This window comes from Thrips palmi, unplaced genomic scaffold (genome assembly GCF_012932325.1).
Source record: "Thrips palmi isolate BJ-2018 unplaced genomic scaffold, TpBJ-2018v1 HiC_scaffold_19, whole genome shotgun sequence".
Classification (NCBI taxonomy): domain Eukaryota; kingdom Metazoa; phylum Arthropoda; class Insecta; order Thysanoptera; family Thripidae; genus Thrips; species Thrips palmi.
In genome coordinates this window covers 13681645-13699157 of record NW_023144628.1, presented here as the reverse complement: position 1 = coordinate 13699157, position 17513 = coordinate 13681645, and the positions used below count along the sequence as shown (strand labels likewise).

The window sequence follows — 17513 nt, the reverse complement described above, 5'->3', positions numbered from 1 at the left end:
ACTGCATACCGAATATGCACATGGCCTACTTTCCAGGGGCCAAAAACTGCAAAAAAAATAGGGGGAAAATGCCGTATTTTCATCTTTGTAGGCAGATTTGACAACTTTCCCGCCGTCGGATCGTCTTCTCCTATGCGCCAATCGATTCCTCACACTGAGAGGACCCCTAGAAACACCTTTGGGACTATGCAAGTAAACGACTGCCTTTTTTCTAGGAGCGATCAATTTAAAAAACGTTCGAACTTTGTCCCTTTTTTTTCACCTTAAAGGGCCAGTTTGACACCTTTCTGGGCGTCCTATCGTCTTGCTCTGTGCGCCAATCGACTCCCCATGATGCGATAACCCTTGAAACAACTTGGACGATGCGAGTAAACGAGTTCCTATTTTCAGGGTGAACAATTTAAAGAAACGTTCGAAATTCGTTTTTTTTTCCCCTTTTTGGGGTCAGTTTGACCCCTTTTCTAGGCGTCCTATCGTCTTGTTCTATCCGTCAATCGATTCTTCATGATGAAAAAACCCCCTAGAAACACCTTGGACGATGGAAGGAAACGGTTAATACCTGATTGGCGGTGATCAGATGGCGGTTAAGGCTGCAAATTGTGCAAAACCCGGCCAAAACGGCTTAAAAAGAGGTCCCTTTCATGCTTTTCTTGATTTGATGGCACCCGACAGGTAGCCAATCCTCAACCCATTGTATCAAAGTTGGTTCTAGGGTTCTCTCATCATGGGGAATCGATTGGCGCATAGCACAAGGCGCTAGGACGGCTAGCAAGGTGTCAAACAAACCCCCAAAGGTAAAAAAAAACGCTAATTTCGAACGTTTCTTTAAATTGTTCATCCTGAAACATAGGAACTCGTTTACTCGCATCGTCCAAGTTGTTTCTAGGGGTTATCGCATCATGGGGAGTCGATTGGCGCACAGAGCAAGACGATAGGACGCCAAAAAGGGTGTAAAACGGGCCCCTTTAAGGTGAAAAAAGGCACAAAGTTCGAACGTTTTTTTAAAATTGATCGCTCCTAAAAATGGGCAGTCGTTTACTTGCATAGCCCAAAGGGTGTTTCTAGGGGTCCTCTCAGTGTGAGGAATCGATTGGCGCATAGGAGAAGACGATCCGACGGCGGGAAAGTTGTCAAATCTGCCTACAAAGATGAAAATACGGCATTTTCCCCCTATTTTTTTTGCAGTTTTTGGCCCCGGAAAGTAGGCCATGTGCATATTCGGTATGCAGTTTTTTTTAAATTATTCTAGGCATCAATACGAACAATTCGGCTTTTCGCTTTTTCTTTACGACCAAAACTCGAATTACAGCACCAAAAAAAATTTTTCACTAAAATTCATTATTTTTCTAAAAACTTTGAGCGCGTTGCGCGACCCCTAAAAATGCTCCAAAAAAATCGAAAAAATGCGGGAAAAATTTTTTTTTGGGCCGAACTTTAAGATCCCGTGCGGCGCTCCTCGATTTTGAAACTTTTTTTTTTGCGTGGGGCCCCCCTACCCCCAGGGCGCTCCGCGGCGTCAGAAGCGGCCCAAACGGGAACAGTCGGCAGATGCCGGTCCCGCTGCGCAGGTGTGTACACCTGGGCTGTGTTCTATGCTTCCGTTGGGGGCGCGGGGAAAATGGGGGGGGGGGGGGGCGTTACTGCTATTGCTTACCTTTGAATGTGATGCTTGTTGCCTCGCCATCAAGACGGTACCAGGTGGTGTGTGTGTGTGTGTGTGTGTGTGTGTGTGTGTGTGAGCGGGGAAAGGGGGGGGGCAGTGCCTCATCCCCAACCAACCCCCTTTCCTAGGCCACCACTGCGTTTGGCATCCGTTCCACCCGCTGCTTCTCTCGCATTGTCCGGGCTGCATACTCGCTGAGCTTAACTGGCTTAACAGCGTGCCCGTATCGTCACCTGAACACCCCCTGAGCCCTTGAGGGTGCCTGCGGGTGGCCCGATTGCTCGGCGGAGTGATGTGGACAGCTCTTGCGTCAGGCGTGGCTCGCTGGACGACGTCAGCTTTGGCCGCCCGGCGCATAGGCCACACTTTCTACCTCGGCGGTGGGATAGGCCTCCCATTCTACTCGGGGATCTGCTGGGAGGCCCTATTGCGGCGTGGCCCTCAGTGCATGACAGCACAGCACCTGACTCACAGTAAATGTTGTGCTGGGAACGTGGTGCACTTTAAATGTTGTACAGTGAAGATTCTCCATATTATGGTGGTGCAGCTGACTTCATAACATCCCATCGAGAATGCGCTGTACCTTGATATTTTGAGGAATTTCGTTAGTATTATGGAGAAAATCTCCACCACAATATGTTGGTGCAGCCTTTCACCGTAAGATATTAATAGTGTGGCATACAAATTACGCCATAGATTTTTTGAGCAAAGCTTTTCCACGAAATTGAGCATGCGCGTGGAACGCACGAATTTGTGCGCAACAACGCACATGTTCGTGCATTTTATAACGCATGGACAATTTTATGCAAAGCTTATGCACAAGAAACTGCATGGTAATTTAGTGTGTTCAAGTCAGGGGACGACGATCCTGTAGAGCTCCCTTCCCTGGCGGCGGCTGAGAATCGTGATCGAACGTCACTTATAGGATATGTCACAGTTCTGTTGTAATCTTATGGCTTGTCCAAGTTGTTGTACGGCGTCACCGTCATGGTGTGTGCTGCTGCCTGAACTTTTTGAATGAATTCATATAAGCGATTTTGCACAGGAACGAGGAAAAATGTACTGTTTATCTTAGCACAGCGGTTCTTAACCTTGGGGTCGCGACCCCAAATGGGGTCGCGAAAAGTTCTTGTGGGGTCGCGGCGAGGTGGCTGGGGTCGCGGCGGGTTCGCGCGGGGCCGCCAGGCCGAGCACTGCCGGGAACGTAGATTCGCGGAAACTGGAAAACCCACTGCGTGTTTGTCGCTGCACGGATGTTTGGAGGTCTGCACCGGTGCCGTGAGCAAGCGGGAAAATCCTTCTCGGAAGGGTAGGGAGGGGAGGGTGATTAACTCTCTGGAGGAAAGGACGTCTCGACGAACTCTGAAGCGAGACTTGACCTGATCTTGAAGAGCTCCTGGAACTCCAAGCTGACCGCTCCGTCATGCAGACCTTCAACACCATGCCGCTGGACCAATTTTGTATTTTAAAGGGGGGGACCCTGGTGAAACTTTCAAGTAGGCTTTAAAAAAATCCCAGAAAGTTAAAACTTTGCTTGATTATTAGGTTCATTATGGTGAGTTCATAAAACAAAATTCAATCCAAAATGTTGAACGGTCTTTGAGAAAAGTGGCTTTTTAGTGTTTTTAGAGCTTTGGGGAAAAATCTTCCTCTGTCTTTCATTGGCACGGAAAGTCTTGAAAAATTTTTTGGGTTATCCTAAAGATGTATAGAAGAGATTTTAGTGAAGGAATCTTCAATTTCATCTTCTGTCCTGAGATATCAATTTTCAAATTTTAACATTTAAAAAAAGTGAATTTTTTGCCTTTTTTTGAAACTTTTAGGTGTGTGTTAATAAAAGTAGGGCTGATATCAAGATTCCGTCACAAAAATTTGTCGACAAGTCATCAATGAATAGAGTCCATGCAAGACGACTCATGTAGGTGTCAACCAGGAACGCAGGAAGTCTTTCTACGACAAAATTTTTTGTTGACTGAGCAAAGCTGTGAAGTTGAGCGTATAAGCCAACGACAACTGATCTCAATGTTATTTCTTTCCTAATGATGAAGGAACTACCCACATAGTTTAAAGGTGTTCAACCTGTTGAATCTGAAACCTTCTATGCACATTTTTATCTATGAACTTTGAAAATACTAATTTTGGCAATTTTGGTCATTTTTTCACCAGGGTCCCCCCTTAAGTAAGGACAAACACAGGAACCGCCTGGAGGTGGAGAGTGACCTACGAGTGGCAGTGACGAGGAATACTGCCCCGCGCGACCTGATATAATAATGTCTATTTTTCTTTTTCAGAAGGTTACTTAAATTAAAAAAAAAGGCCTTGTTATTGTAATTTTTGGAGGGGGGGGGGGGTATTTATGGAGGGTGGGGTCGCGTGGGGTCGCGAAGATTTTCCCGGGGGTCGCGATAAATTTTTGACCATAAATTTGGGGTCGTGAGCCGAAAAAGGTTGAGAACCACTGTCTTGGCATGAAAATCGTATGACAAGTTCATATCTGCATAACAAAAAAAATTCCAATGCTTACGCATTGCACGGTGTTCCGGTTGTGGAAATCAATTTGAAGTCTGTCGTCTAAACGTTAATTTTACCGTTATTTACGTAACTTTGAATCCTATCGGTATTTTTACATCCCCAAACCTGATTCATTTAACAAAATGACCATCTCAGTCTATCTCGCGATCTCGCGATTTACAGTGCTTATGTTCGTCGAAAGTCATCCGCGTTCTGAAAACACCCCTCCCGAGTTTATAAAGTTTGTCAAACCAACCGTCGTGCTGGTTACAGAAGTGAGGAACACATCACAAGAGAACCGCAGCCTTTAAAAGCAAGCCAAACAGTCCAACCTCAGCAACAATGGAGGGGCAGTTCTACTATGCGCGACTACTCGTTTTTTCACCCTCGCGACTTTCGGAAGGGCGCAGACGCCGAGAAAATCGTTGCCAACCCCCGAAAATTAATTTATTCCGTCTGTTCTGCTACGAACTTTTTACTGACAGACTTCAAAGATGTTCCAATGTCGGGACATCGCGCAATGCGTCAGCATTGGAATTTTCGAATTTCACGGCGTTTTGATTTCGTTTTATTAGCGACTTTAAATTTTGACAGTTGGTACGATGGCACCGTGTCGTTGCCATGGAGACTTTTTTTCATGTTTTAACCATTTTCTCAGCGCACAGACGATTTCTTGTAACTTTGATAAGGCAGGAGGTTTAGTTTTGAGGAGTGGCACATTTTCTCTTTGAAACGTTTCTGGAAAATGTGAACAGATAACGATGCTTGATTGTTGCAAATTTATGTTTTAGTCGTTTACGTTAACACTAGAAGCGCCGGGTTTTCGGATTACCGTAAAGCGCCGAGCGGGCCAATTTGACCCAAGGGCATTTTCGTCGTACATGTCATTTCTTGAACCGTCATTTCGACTCAAAGGGAACCTAAAACGGATTTGTAGACCCTTAGCAAGTCAAAGGATAAAATTTGGTGCACAGGGGTCACAGGGGACGAGGTAGGCAACCCGCAAACCATGATTTGCTGTTTTAGTGTTTTCTACTGTGCCTCGTTGCCGAAACGTTTTTGAAGATAATAGATGGCATAATTGTAATCGCCTTATGATCGAGATAGTGACCTTTAATCAAATTACTGAACCGTAGACCATTAGGACCTGGCCAAACCTTCAAAGCATAGCTGCAAGGCATGCCCGGAAACCAGGATTCATAGCAACGGAGAGCTCATAGTAAGGAGGATTGAGTGCTCGATTGAGTATGTGCTAAAAGGGCTGGAATGTAAGAGACATGTGTAAACACCCTCGGGTACTCAATTAACTCGCCACAACCAGCAAGGCGCGTAGTAGGTTCTAATTTGCGTCCTTTCGTCAACTAGCATTCCGTGATCTGTCCCAACCAGTTTTACTTTTGGTTTTACTCCTGCTGTATCCCTGAGATGGGTTTCCGTGTCGTCCATCGTCCTGACCGGCTTGTACAGACATCTAGGGAATGAATTGTTGTCGAACTAGTTAAAATGTACGGAGGCAAGTGAATTACTCTGAAATACTACCCGGGTGGAAGGAAGTCTAGTTTTAACTGAGTACCGACTACAGTGAAAAACTGCAGTGCACAAACTGCGGTCTTCAGTGCAGTCAAAGTGTAAAAAAACTCTGTAATTATTTACAAGTTTGTGTACTGTTCAGGTGGTACTCGTAATAGTAGTCTGACTGCAGTTTTTTTCCAGTTAAGAGTTCAGTTCTTAAATAGTGTCGAAACTTTAGCTTGATCTATAGCTATGTTACACTTACCATTGCTCAGTTAAACAATACTTCAAAAGTGTGTTAAAATACTACTTTTGACTCAAGTATATCAACGCTTTATCTGTAATTTTATCTGCATGATTATTGTCTAGACACCATTACGCTTCAATTTACACTTATAGTATACCTTTTCAATGCAGTCAGGAATGAGGAAGCGATTGAAGAACAAAAGTAATCACAGTGCAGGGACTACTAGCGCGCCACCTAGCGGCCGATGCTGTGAACTTCGTTCGGACCTACGCTTGGACCAATCAGGGTTCAGCTTTTGACAGTTCGCTATAACGGCCGCTTGGTGGCGCGCTACTGGTTCCGGGCTTTTAGAGTACTTTTGTTCTTCACTCGGCGACGAGCGAAAGGGGCTATTGAAAACCGACACGACTGGAAGGCAAGGATCAGTACGTCGATCAATATGGTTTTTCTTCTCTGAGATTAAGCATGGCGGGGTGAAGCCAAAATTTAACGTTGAGCATAAAAATTATTGCGATATTCTTAGACGTCGGGGTAGTGCGCAAACTGTGGAAAAATCCTCATCCCACCACACCGTGTGGTCTACTGTCAGCCGCCGAGCTGCAAGGCCAGGTTTCAAGGACCTGCCGCTAGGTGGCGCTTGGATCGCTGTGAGTGTTTGTCAAACGGGATTTCTTATTTAGGCTAGTGAATTAAGTTATTTTTGCAAGTTACACCATCTGCCACTTCAGTAAATATCTGCTTTAGACGTTAGAGAAAAATTTGAATCAGAATATTGCACAGAAGTGGAGAAAAACGGAATTCCGTGTTGGCACTCGATGGCGTCTACGGGCGACAATTAGGTTGGGTCCACGCATGATTCGCTCGGTTCTTCAGACTCTCCTACCTCACTAGGCAGTCTGCGGTGACATGCAGTGGTGACGTATGAAGGCGATGTTAGTCTATACTAGCTCCTTCCAATTTTTAGTCAATACCGACAGCACTTGTCGTGTGGCAAGGACTGGTCCACCCGACTTGCCCGCCCGGCCTCCAACCGGGTTCCACTCTCATTGCGGAGATGGCACAGCATTACAAACAACCACGTAAAGGACATGGAAGGAGTAGGGCCAGGGTCGGCAGTGGGGGCTTGCAGAACTAAATTTGAACGTGATTTCCAAATCCACACTTGTGACTAAAATTCAGAAAATACTTCTCGAAAATAATTTTAACTTCAATATAAAACTCGAGTTAAAGCTTCTGTAATACTGGCGAGATGAAACCATGATTAAAACTGCAGACAAGACTGCTCTGTCCGAAAAAACTACCAGTTTTCCTGTAAACAGACTGCAGTTCAACTATAGTTAACTATAGTTTGACTGCAGTTTCACCAGTTAAATTACAGTTGAACTACAGTCAAACTGCATCGGTCAGTCTGCAGTCTGACTGCTGTTCGTCTGCAAATAGGCTACACTTATTGAATATAGTAAAACTTAAGTTATTTTATAGGCAGAAAGTATGTGGCGTACAGTCTAACAAATAGTTAAGTTGCAATTCCCAGATATAATTAGAACTTCAGTTCCTTCCACCCGGGTAGACACGAGAGCAACAAAGTGGACCTCGGCATTTTATTTATCTCTTTACGCATGAGTAAGTGATGGAGTCCTTTGTCCCAAGGATTCGGGCTGAGCGTGCTATGAGTGCCACTGAAGGTAGACTAGCGCCTGAGTGTTCGAGAGACACCCTTGGGCGTTTAGAAGTCAATCGGGTTACCCAAAATGCCTAAGACATTGGCAGTTTACGTCAAAGGAAGCTGCACGATGTCTCCAGCCAGAAAATGTATTGCGGGTTGCCTACCTCTTTATAAACGCGGACCTAACGCATTCCTAATATGACGTAAGTTATTTTTAGTGGTGAGGAGTCAGTTCATAGCTCGTTACGTTGTGTAGAAACGCGAAAATGTGGTCAAAGTGCCGTGTGGGTCAATCTGGCCCGCTTGGCGCTTTACGGTAAAAGTCAATTTATCTCGGTCAAATATGGTCCGAGAACGTCCAGATTTCGAATTTAGACGCATTTCATCATTCTAGGAAAAGTCAGAAATTAGGGGGCTGCCACTTTCATTTTGAAAAGTCGAAATTACAGTTCATTACTCAAAATGGGTCAAATTGGCCCGTTCGGCGCTTCTAGTGTTAAATTCTCAAGATAATTTTGTGAAATTTTCAGGAATCTTTATTTGATTATTATAACGAGTAATTTGGCGGGATCCATTTTCCAATCAGAAGATACCGGAAAAAAAAAAGAATCTGAGCCGCCAAGAGCAATAGGGGTCCTCCTTCGTCGGAACCCCCAAAAGATCCAATGCTAATCGCATTGCAAGGTGTTCCCATTTTCACATTTGGCTATTTTGAAATAGTCATGTATCGGATCGTGCCAGTGTCAACTGTTCAATGATTATGAGAAAATCCAAAAATTTCAAAGTGCGCATGCGCTAAATTCAAACTAACCAATAGAAAAGAGTTCTGGTCAAACCTGATTCAGTTAACACCATGACCACCTCACTCCATCTCGCGACTTACAGTGCTCATGTTCGCCAAACGAAAGTCACCCGCGTTCCGAAATCACCCCTCTCGAGTTTATAAAGTTTGTCAAACCAACCATCGTGCTGTTTTTACGTTGTGAGTAAAAACTGTTCTACAGAATTGAGGAAAACGTGACAAGACTACCACAGTCTTTAAAAGTATGCCAAACAATCCAACCTTAGCAACCTATAGAGGAGCAGTTTCAATGCGCGCCTACTCGTTTTTTCAGCCTCGCGATTTTCGAAAGGGCGCAGACGGCAAGCAAATCGGTGCCAACCCACGAAAATTAAGGGGGCTCATACATGTTAAAAGCACTTTTTAAAAAAAAAATTTTGATGTAGACGGATTAAGATTTTACAATTTCTGTGTTAAAATCCTTTTAGATAATTGAGTAAGCTTCATTTTGGCTTAAGGGAAAGTGACTTTGGACATTTTTTGGAGATTTAGTCGAAACGTTTAAAATTTTGCTTCTCGTAAGATTTTGTTTGCATACTTGCTCAGATCTGTGGGGAAAAAATCAGGGAGACTCATCCCCAGTAGTGTCATAGAATTGACTAGAATGGGCTTTATATCTGCAATAGTTTTGTAGAAAAAAAATAAAAACAATTTTTTGTTGAAAAATTTGTTTAAAAAATTGTTAAAAAAATTGCCTACAAAATGAACCACGGGGGTGAATATCGGATGAAAAATGCTACTAGATATTTAGTATCGAACAGGAAAAATTCATTCAATAGAAAATTTGTGAAAACTGACCTTTTACTACCAGCGTTTTTGGCTCGATATTAACCCCCGTGGTTCATTTTGTAGGTAATTTTATGCTTTTTTTTATGCACTTTACCGATTGAAAAAAAGTTGAAAACTTTGGCTGAAATCGTGCGCGCAGTGACACCATGTATGATTTTGCAGACCTTTCTTACGTCCCTCATATAAGTGCCTCCCTTAACGCTAAACCAAAATATATTTTTTTGAAATTGTTGCAAAAAGTTTGATCTTTCACATGGTTACCGCCGTTTGTCTCTAGCATTCATGCAAGTTATTTTTATTCAAATGCAAACAGAAAAAACGAAAAAAATTAAAAAAGCGTGTACAAAGTGCTACTGCCCCCTTAATTGAAAATCGGAGGGGGGGGGGAGAATCCACGGACCTCGGACAATAGGGGTTCTTGGGAACCCCTAAAAATGGATTAGACGCAAATTAAGAGAGTGAGGGTATACTGGTTTCATGATGTAATGTCCGCAGAAAAAATGCCCACAAAATTATGTCCGTTGGGAAATAATGTCCGGTGAAGATGTAACATGTCCGCTATACAAACTCAAGTGCGTACATAGTACACTCCACCTGGAGTGTACATGCATGTACACTCCAACCTGGAGTGTGCCTAGCATGTACAATCCAGGTTGGCGTGTACTTGCCAAGTACATGCCAGGTGGCTCATACCTGCATCAGGGAGCCAGCAACAGTGTACCTGAAGGTATGCGCCACCTGGCGTGTACTTGGCAAGTACACGTCAACCAGGAGTGTACATGCAGGTGGAGTTTATTATGTACACTCCAGGTGGGGTGTACTATGTACACACTTGAGTTTGTAGATCGTGCGGAAAGAATTTGCAGTGCGGCCTATATGTTGCTTCATCCACTGCTTGACTGTGCTGTATGTTGCCCGCCAGGCTAAGGATGCTTCCGACGGCAGCCCGTGGCCCGCACTACCTCACACCGTGCTGTGCGAAGTGCTGTCCCTGCTGGACCACGAGGACGTGGTGTCGGTGGGGCAAACCTGCCGGTCCTGGCGGCAGGCGGCCCGCCACCGGGACGTGTGGCGACAGCGTGAGCTGCAGTACCAAGTCACCGACTACAGGCAAGTCAACACTCATTCCGGGAACGGGACGTGACGTTGGAACGTCACGCTACTTTCAGGATTGTGTCACATGCGTTTGAATAAATGATTTAGCTTTGCTCAAATTACGGTAAAAATATCAATTGTGATTCTTTATTCGATTTTATTGTGTCACTGCATATGTTACGGCTAGACGGGTGCCCGGCTAATGTCGTCCCTAGGCGGCTGAAGTCGTCCTTATCCAGGGTCCGGCCATCATCAGCCAACGAGTGCCGGATAAGGACGGCCTTATCCGGCTAAGGACCACATTAGCCAACTTATTTTGGATAGATATGTCCTTAGCCACTGCATGGTAGATACCGAGACACATGTGGGGGAGGGGAATCATTATTTTTGCAGTTTCTATTGTTGTGGCATTTGCTCTTGAGCGATTCTCACGTTTCGGGGTAGTTTCGTTTCTTCTGACTCCTGTGCCCAAACGAGCGCAGATACCGACATGGGGTTTGTTTCTGATGTTAGGGAGGGCCATTGCCCACTAAACGCACACATTTCGAAAAGTTCTCGTTCGTTGGATTGGTCTACGTAGCGTTTGGAATACCCCAAATGTAACTTCCGTGATTGTCCAAAGGGAACATACTCGAACTTCCCGCCCCCAGTGTGGCGGTGGGGTTCGAAAATGCTGCCAACTGTCGATGGGGATTTGAAGCTTGGCATGTCTCGAGCTAATTTCAACCGAAGACCAATACGCCAGACTTCTTTCAAAGGTACTTATGCTGCAACGAAAAATGTCCTCCGTATATTCAATTTCACTACACAAATTTCGAAAAGGCAGCTCTGGACTTCTCCCCAAGCCAAACTTTTAACATTCCATGACACAAGCCATCAAAGTGGAGTCTGGGATATAATTGCATGGGTCGCGGAAATCTAAGATGCTGTACACGGTCTCAAAGCGGGCTAGAGCATTATAAAATGGCGTGTATCAACAATTACCTGTAACTTCCGTGGCACCCTTTACCCAATGTTGCAGCAGCACTAGGTGAAAAAATTTTCCGCTTAAATGTCAGGCTTAGAGTATCATTTGACCCTGGAACGACTTTTAAGCCACAGCAAGTCCGAGTCAGCCGTTAAAGCCGATTTTCACACTTTGTAACTTCCGTGATAACGTAATTTCCGTGATCAAAACACCCACTAAAACGTATGGGAATACCTTATGGCTCATGTTTTTAGGAAGGTAGTACAAGGTCTTTACTATAAATACCATTGCCATAACTCCAGTATCATCCAAGACCTCAATAATCAGAAAAACTTAATTGGATATTTCTCACTTTCGGCAAATCAGAGACGCCAAAACTACCCCGAAACGTGAGAATCGCTCTCTTGCATAGTTGGTTCAGCCTTTTGCACCCACATCTGTTTGTGTCCTAGTGCCCTGCAGAGTTGCAGTTTTGGTATCCTTGTCCCCCTAAGATGGAACCTTTTGTTGCCATTTTTCGCAAAGCCACTGATTTCTCCATTGGTACATCTTGTACTCTCAGAAATTTTTCTTTCTGGACATCGAACTGGTTCCTGGAGTACAGATGCCTGAGCACACCTTCCTTGTTGCCTAGTCTGTAGGATATCACCATGTTCAAGATTTCTGGGGGGAAATGAGCCGCTCTTCACCGTCCATTGTGATCACCCCGCACTTCACCAACCGCATCCGGTCCTTCTTAGTTCGGCCTTTCTTCTTTGCCGAGGCAGCTTTCATTTCTTCAATTATCTTCGCATATCTACGATAGAGTACAGGAAATTGTAAAAATGTTCGGAGGTGGTGGTACAATGTGGCGACGACCGCAGCTAAGGCATACCTCTTTTGGCTGAAGAAGACCGAATTGTCCCCTCTCTTCTTCCAGGGCTTTGCAATTGGTTTTCAGACTTGGCTCGGGACGGCCCTTTCGTCTCCAGCTCCTCATCCGGCACCGCCAGTTACTTGACCGCAATTCTCTGAACTTTTCCAACAGGAGTCCACACTTCAGCCACCACTGGCATCGCAACGCTCGACGGTTTTCTCGTCTCGCTCGCTTCGCGCCGTGCGCCGCCTTGGTTTGCTGCAACCGGGGCATGTTGCCTGCAGCGAGGAAGGCCCTGTTCACTCAATCTAAGTGTCAGGTAAGGCCACAGTTCACGCAGCGATGCGATTTTTTCCTAGAGTCTGTCAATTTGAGTATCGAAGTGCTGCAATTTATGGCAGTTGCAAAAATCGCTCAAGCGTACACGATACTGCTTCCACTGCATACCACAAACGACCACACCGGGGCACTATTCTTGGCCATGAATGTTTAATTCATCGCATGCACTGTCAGAAAACTCCGTAAAAATACGGAAATTTAACGGAGACTGTCCATTTTTTTAACGGAGATCTCCTTTTTTTAAAAAAAAAAAATTTGGATTTTCTCCGTAAAAATATGGAAGTTATGTATATAAATGAAATAGAAGCCTTACTTATCAAAAAGAACAGACTAATTCACGTTATCGATGGGTTGGGTGACCAACTGATTAGGTGTTCCAAGAGTACGCCTTCCCTAAAGTGACCTCGCCTTTGGGTTTCCGTCCATTTATCCGATCCTAATGGCATGTGGTCAAGTGGATCTTCGAACAGTTTTGGAGAATATCACTTTCGTCTAAAAGGACACTGTTTGCATTAACATCGAAGGTGGAAGGAGGGAAGTAAACCGTTAAAATGCGTTTATTTCTGCAAAAATGCGGTTCATCTCCGTAAAAATATGGAAAATCTCCGTAAAAATATGGAAAATTTACGGAGCCTCCATTCCCAAAATTAGAGTAACTTTGTCCGTAAATTTACGGACTTTTTTCTGACAGTGTGGGGTCAGCGTCACTGAGTAGTGTACTGTTCTTAATGTGCATGTAATTCTGCAATTTTCTAAAAAAAAAAAAAAAAATTATTGCGGTTTTGCGATTAATCGCAACAGGGGATGGCAACCGCCTAGAAAAGCGTGAAGCGATGCTCGCGCCGTCAGTGCAGAGGTTGGGCACTTGTTCGAGATTATGAAAACTAGACTTTGTTTTTCAAAACACTTTGCACCGATGGAAAGGGCTTGAAATTTGGGGTGCATTAGGCTAATTGCTCTTCTCGTAACTCCCCCTTACTTAATATTAAGGTGCAGTGAAAACACCGCAAAACACGAGAAATCATGAAATTCAGGAAAAGACTCGAATGCGCCATGTTGATGTAAATGATACCGCCCTTGTGTTCGGTTGAATTGGAAGTTTAGGGCAGTCTACTAGGCCCAATGCACCTCAAATTTTGTGCTCTTTTGATCTGTGCAAAGCGTTTTGCAATCAACGGGCTAGATCTTACAATCGAAGCAAACACTGAAAATCAAATAGTGATACATCTTACTCTCTGAGGGATGAGACATAACTGTCTCACCGAAAAAATGGTGATACTAAAATGTATCACCGAAAAAATAGTCGTACACGCATGTATCACCGAAAAACTGGTCGTACACGCATGTATCACCGAAAAAAAGGTCGTACACTAATGTATCACCGAAAAAAGGGTGATACTTCCCCAGGAAAACAAGGGCTAATCTCGCTGATGTCTCACCGTTTTTTCGGTGATACTTTTTTGTACGACCCTTTTTTCGGTGATACATGCGTGTACGACCATTTTTTCGGTGATACATTCGTGTACGACCTTTTTTCGGTGATACATTTTGTATCGCCGAAAATTGGTGAGATGTCTCACCCTTTGAATTTCAGTGAAATAAGTAACCCCTGCACCTCGCTCGCGCATGGCTTCACGCGCTTCCTAGGCCGTTGCCGCCCCCTGATCGCAAGAAATCGCAATCGTGGTATGAAATCTTGATATCGCCCATGCGGCCTGTAAATTTCACGCATGTTACGAATCTTTGCTCGGTTTCTACGATTTCGCATGATTCTCATCTGTGGCGAAACTCTTACTTGAAATGGAAAGGGAAGTCTGTACCGTACAACGGAATGTTAAAATACGTTTCCATTTTTCAGCCAAAAGCGGTGGAGTTAAATGGAGCTACGGTAGCGTCGGAGAAGTACATGAAAAAATGGCAGGAGTTTATTGAGGTGCGTACTAGAGGATAGCGTCTCGTGTGTATTTCTAACCTAGAATAAGATACCGGCTGATAGTGCGTACACACCAAATGTCATGGGCCTTTTTTGATCCATGATGATCGATGATGCAAATTTATTCAAGCCAGGCTCACAGATTTATTCCTCCACACGGTAGAAACGGTTCCTGGTTTTCCCAGGAACCCCCTGGAAATCGCCTATGTCTTCGCCATAGGGCTCCTGGGAAAACCAGGTACCGTTTTTACCGTGCAAAGAACGTTCTCTATCGCTCCAAAGAAAACGGAGACATCGGGTCCCACGAAGAAAATCTTCGGAATGGAAAAGGAAAAATACTTTGCACCATACGAAGAACTTCTTGGCAGCCCCGAAGGATTTTTCCTCTGTATTACAAACGATTTTCCTCGTAGGCTGCAAAGCCTCCGTTTCCTTTGCATTGCGAAGAGCGTTATTTGTAGGGTTTTAAGTGGGCTCGGCTATAAGTTAACCGACTTAACTTCATTATTGTGTACGTGGCACTAACAAGCAAATACTAATCTCTGTCCGCAGGACGTGACTTTGCTGAATCCGACCCGTGCGAGTCTAAAAGCAGCTGTGCGCCTGCCAAGGCTTGCGAGCCTCAGTGTCAAATTCAAGTTTGACGCGTACAACAGAGACTACGAAGTACCCTCGCTTGAAGGGCCTGGCAGTACCACTCTCAAAACACTGAAGTTGTACGAACGGGTGTGTGCGCCACTTCCCCATTGCCTTTATAACAAGGGGGTAACGACTGGTAAATTTAGTGTCAGCCGGAATACGGATTACTCGGATTACCCTCGGATTACAACGAAAATTTTCCGGGAGTACCGTTGGATTTCGCTGAATTATCCCGGATTACACACTAAATGCTTATGGACTTTATGTCCATACCTATGGCCGTATTTGTGCATACTGAAGTTACGGACAAATTTGTACATAAATTAGGTACAATGTTTTACATACTTAAGCACAATATGGAAATATTGTTCCTAATTTATGTACAAATTTGTACATAAGTTCTGTATGTACAAAAACGGCCATAGCTATGGACAATAAAGTACATAAGACATTTAGTGTGTACCTGAAAATTTCGGGTCATGCGCATTACCAATTTGCTGCCAGCCGGATTTCCGAAGTCGTTACTCCCTCGCTCTTAAACATACTTCATTACTATTCGTAGTTTTTTGGTGCATAGCTTCTGCGCAAAATTGAGCATGCGCGTTCATCTCATGGAATCATGCGCAACAACGCATACTACCGTGCTTAGTTACGCACGAATCCGTGCATTTTAAAACGCATGCATAATTTTGTGCAAAGCCTATACGCAAAAGACTACAAAGCAATTTACTGTGCATGTGGCACGGAAGTTCATTCTTTCTCTTTGCGAACTTAAGTTTCAAATTGTAGGTGCACTTCTCTGGTGTGGACTCCCTGATTCGCGCACACGCGACCACACTCGAAGTTGTTTCGGCCTATTGCCTCCCTGGCGAGGCTCTGTCCGTGTGCACCGCGTTGCGCCGGCTAGCGCTGGATGTGTATCCCGAGACGGACGAAGAGCGTTTGTTGAAGCTGCTCAGGGCCAAGAAGCCTCTGGAGCGACTGGACTTCCAAAGGTAAACCAGGGATAAAAGAACAATTGTGGTTTTGAAGACCTATTTGCTAGTTCCCAGCAGTCCCAGCGAACAGATTAGTTGATACAATTAAAAATTAGTTGTTCCATACTTAAACAAACTGAAGCGTTTGTTACGGCAGCTAATTTTGGATATAGTCCCATCTAAAATGCTCTGTGGGCCCTCTGGCATCTTATGAGTTTTTTCTAAATTGTTTTATGAATAACATGATGAAAATATTTACTTGTTTGAAGGGGGTTCATAACGCCCAATATGAGTGTTGTCACGTTCGATTGGACCTTGGCACGGCCGTTAGGTTGACAAGGACTAACATTTAAACGAACGCGAAAAACTCATTCCAGTATTAATGCCGTAACATTCTTCAATTAACAGCACTTAATATGAAAAAAAAAGTAGTCTTGATCAATACTCAATTTCCGGCGAGGTACACTCGAAATGTTGTACGGTGAAAATTCTCCATATAATGGTGAAAATGTTCCATATTATGGTGGTGCAGCTGACTTCGTAACATACCATTGAGAATTCACTGTATCTTATTGATATTTTGGTATTATGGAGAAAATCTCCACCATTATATGTTGGTGCCTTTCACCGTTAGACATTTTCAGTGTATGATTCATCACCGACATTCGGGTGAGCACCCAAATTCGTGTGAAAAAGGTTTCCTGACCCTAATTCGGTCGATGAAGGGTGTATCAGTTACTCACGTATATAGCTCGATGGTATCGCCCAAATATGAATGATAAAGAATACTTCACCCCAACCTTTAGTTTATCACGACTCTTACATTCTCAGTGGGTGCAAGGCATGCCAGCACTGGCAAAACAAAGGCATAAACTCTATTACGCCCTTTGAGGGTATAAATCGTTTTATGCCCTTGAGAAGAGCGTGAATAGTAAAGGAATTTTAAGCAAAGTTTTAGTGCCCTTCCAGAAGACATTAACGATTCACGCCGCTCCAGGGGCGTAAATCGTTTACACCCTTGAAGGGCACAGTTTCAATGCCTTTGTTTCACCAGTCAAGTTTCGGCATTCTAACTTTGAGGCGATCGAACTAGCCGTCGAATTGATCTTCTCTGTTGCAGCTTCAACTGCCACAACGCGCGGGCGTGCAGTGCCCTCCGCAGTCGGATCAAGGCCGAGGGTCTGGTCCGGGGCGACGTCGGCTGCGACTCGTGCGAGAGGGGCGGCCCCGTCCTCGTCGACCCGCACCGGATGCGGGGGCGACCCTCCTAGCCTCCGAAAGTGCCAAACTTCCAGAAGCCGAGTCTCGTTGGCTTCGATCTCTGTCTTACTATATTTATGGGTTTCTTTCGCTGTTCATTGTTCGCTTCGACCGAGGCAACATGAATGCAAATGTTCTTACATTGAAAGGCCCATTGTAAATCGTAAATGTGAGAAATTTTTTGCCAAATAAACTTCAGTTCTGTAGAATAATTTTCA

At 44.4% G+C, this 17513-nt stretch overlaps 1 protein-coding gene across 1 annotated transcript; it reads left to right on the top strand.

Annotated features, from left to right (window-relative positions):
• The first annotated feature begins 1492 nt into the window (after positions 1–1492).
• LOC117646170 lies at positions 1493–17513 on the top strand. Its single transcript, XM_034386943.1, has 7 exons — positions 1493–1568; positions 10152–10339; positions 12319–12466; positions 14345–14419; positions 14972–15145; positions 15848–16053; positions 17156–17513. The coding sequence occupies exons 3-7, from the start codon at positions 12419–12421 to the stop codon at positions 17304–17306; spliced, it is 654 nt and encodes a 217-aa protein (XP_034242834.1). The 5' UTR covers positions 1493–1568; positions 10152–10339; positions 12319–12418; the 3' UTR covers positions 17307–17513.

Bases quoted from the DNA above. Each gene is read 5' to 3' on its own strand.
- LOC117646170 (XM_034386943.1), top strand. From the start codon at position 12,419: ATGTTGCCTGCAGCGAGGAAGGCCCTGTTCACTCAATCTAAGTGTCAG. The intron at 12,467-14,344 runs GTAAGGCCACAG...TCCATTTTTCAG, and splicing joins TCACTCAATCTAAGTGTCAG to CCAAAAGCGGTGGAGTTAAA. The intron at 16,054-17,155 runs GTAAACCAGGGA...TCTCTGTTGCAG, and splicing joins GAGCGACTGGACTTCCAAAG to CTTCAACTGCCACAACGCGC.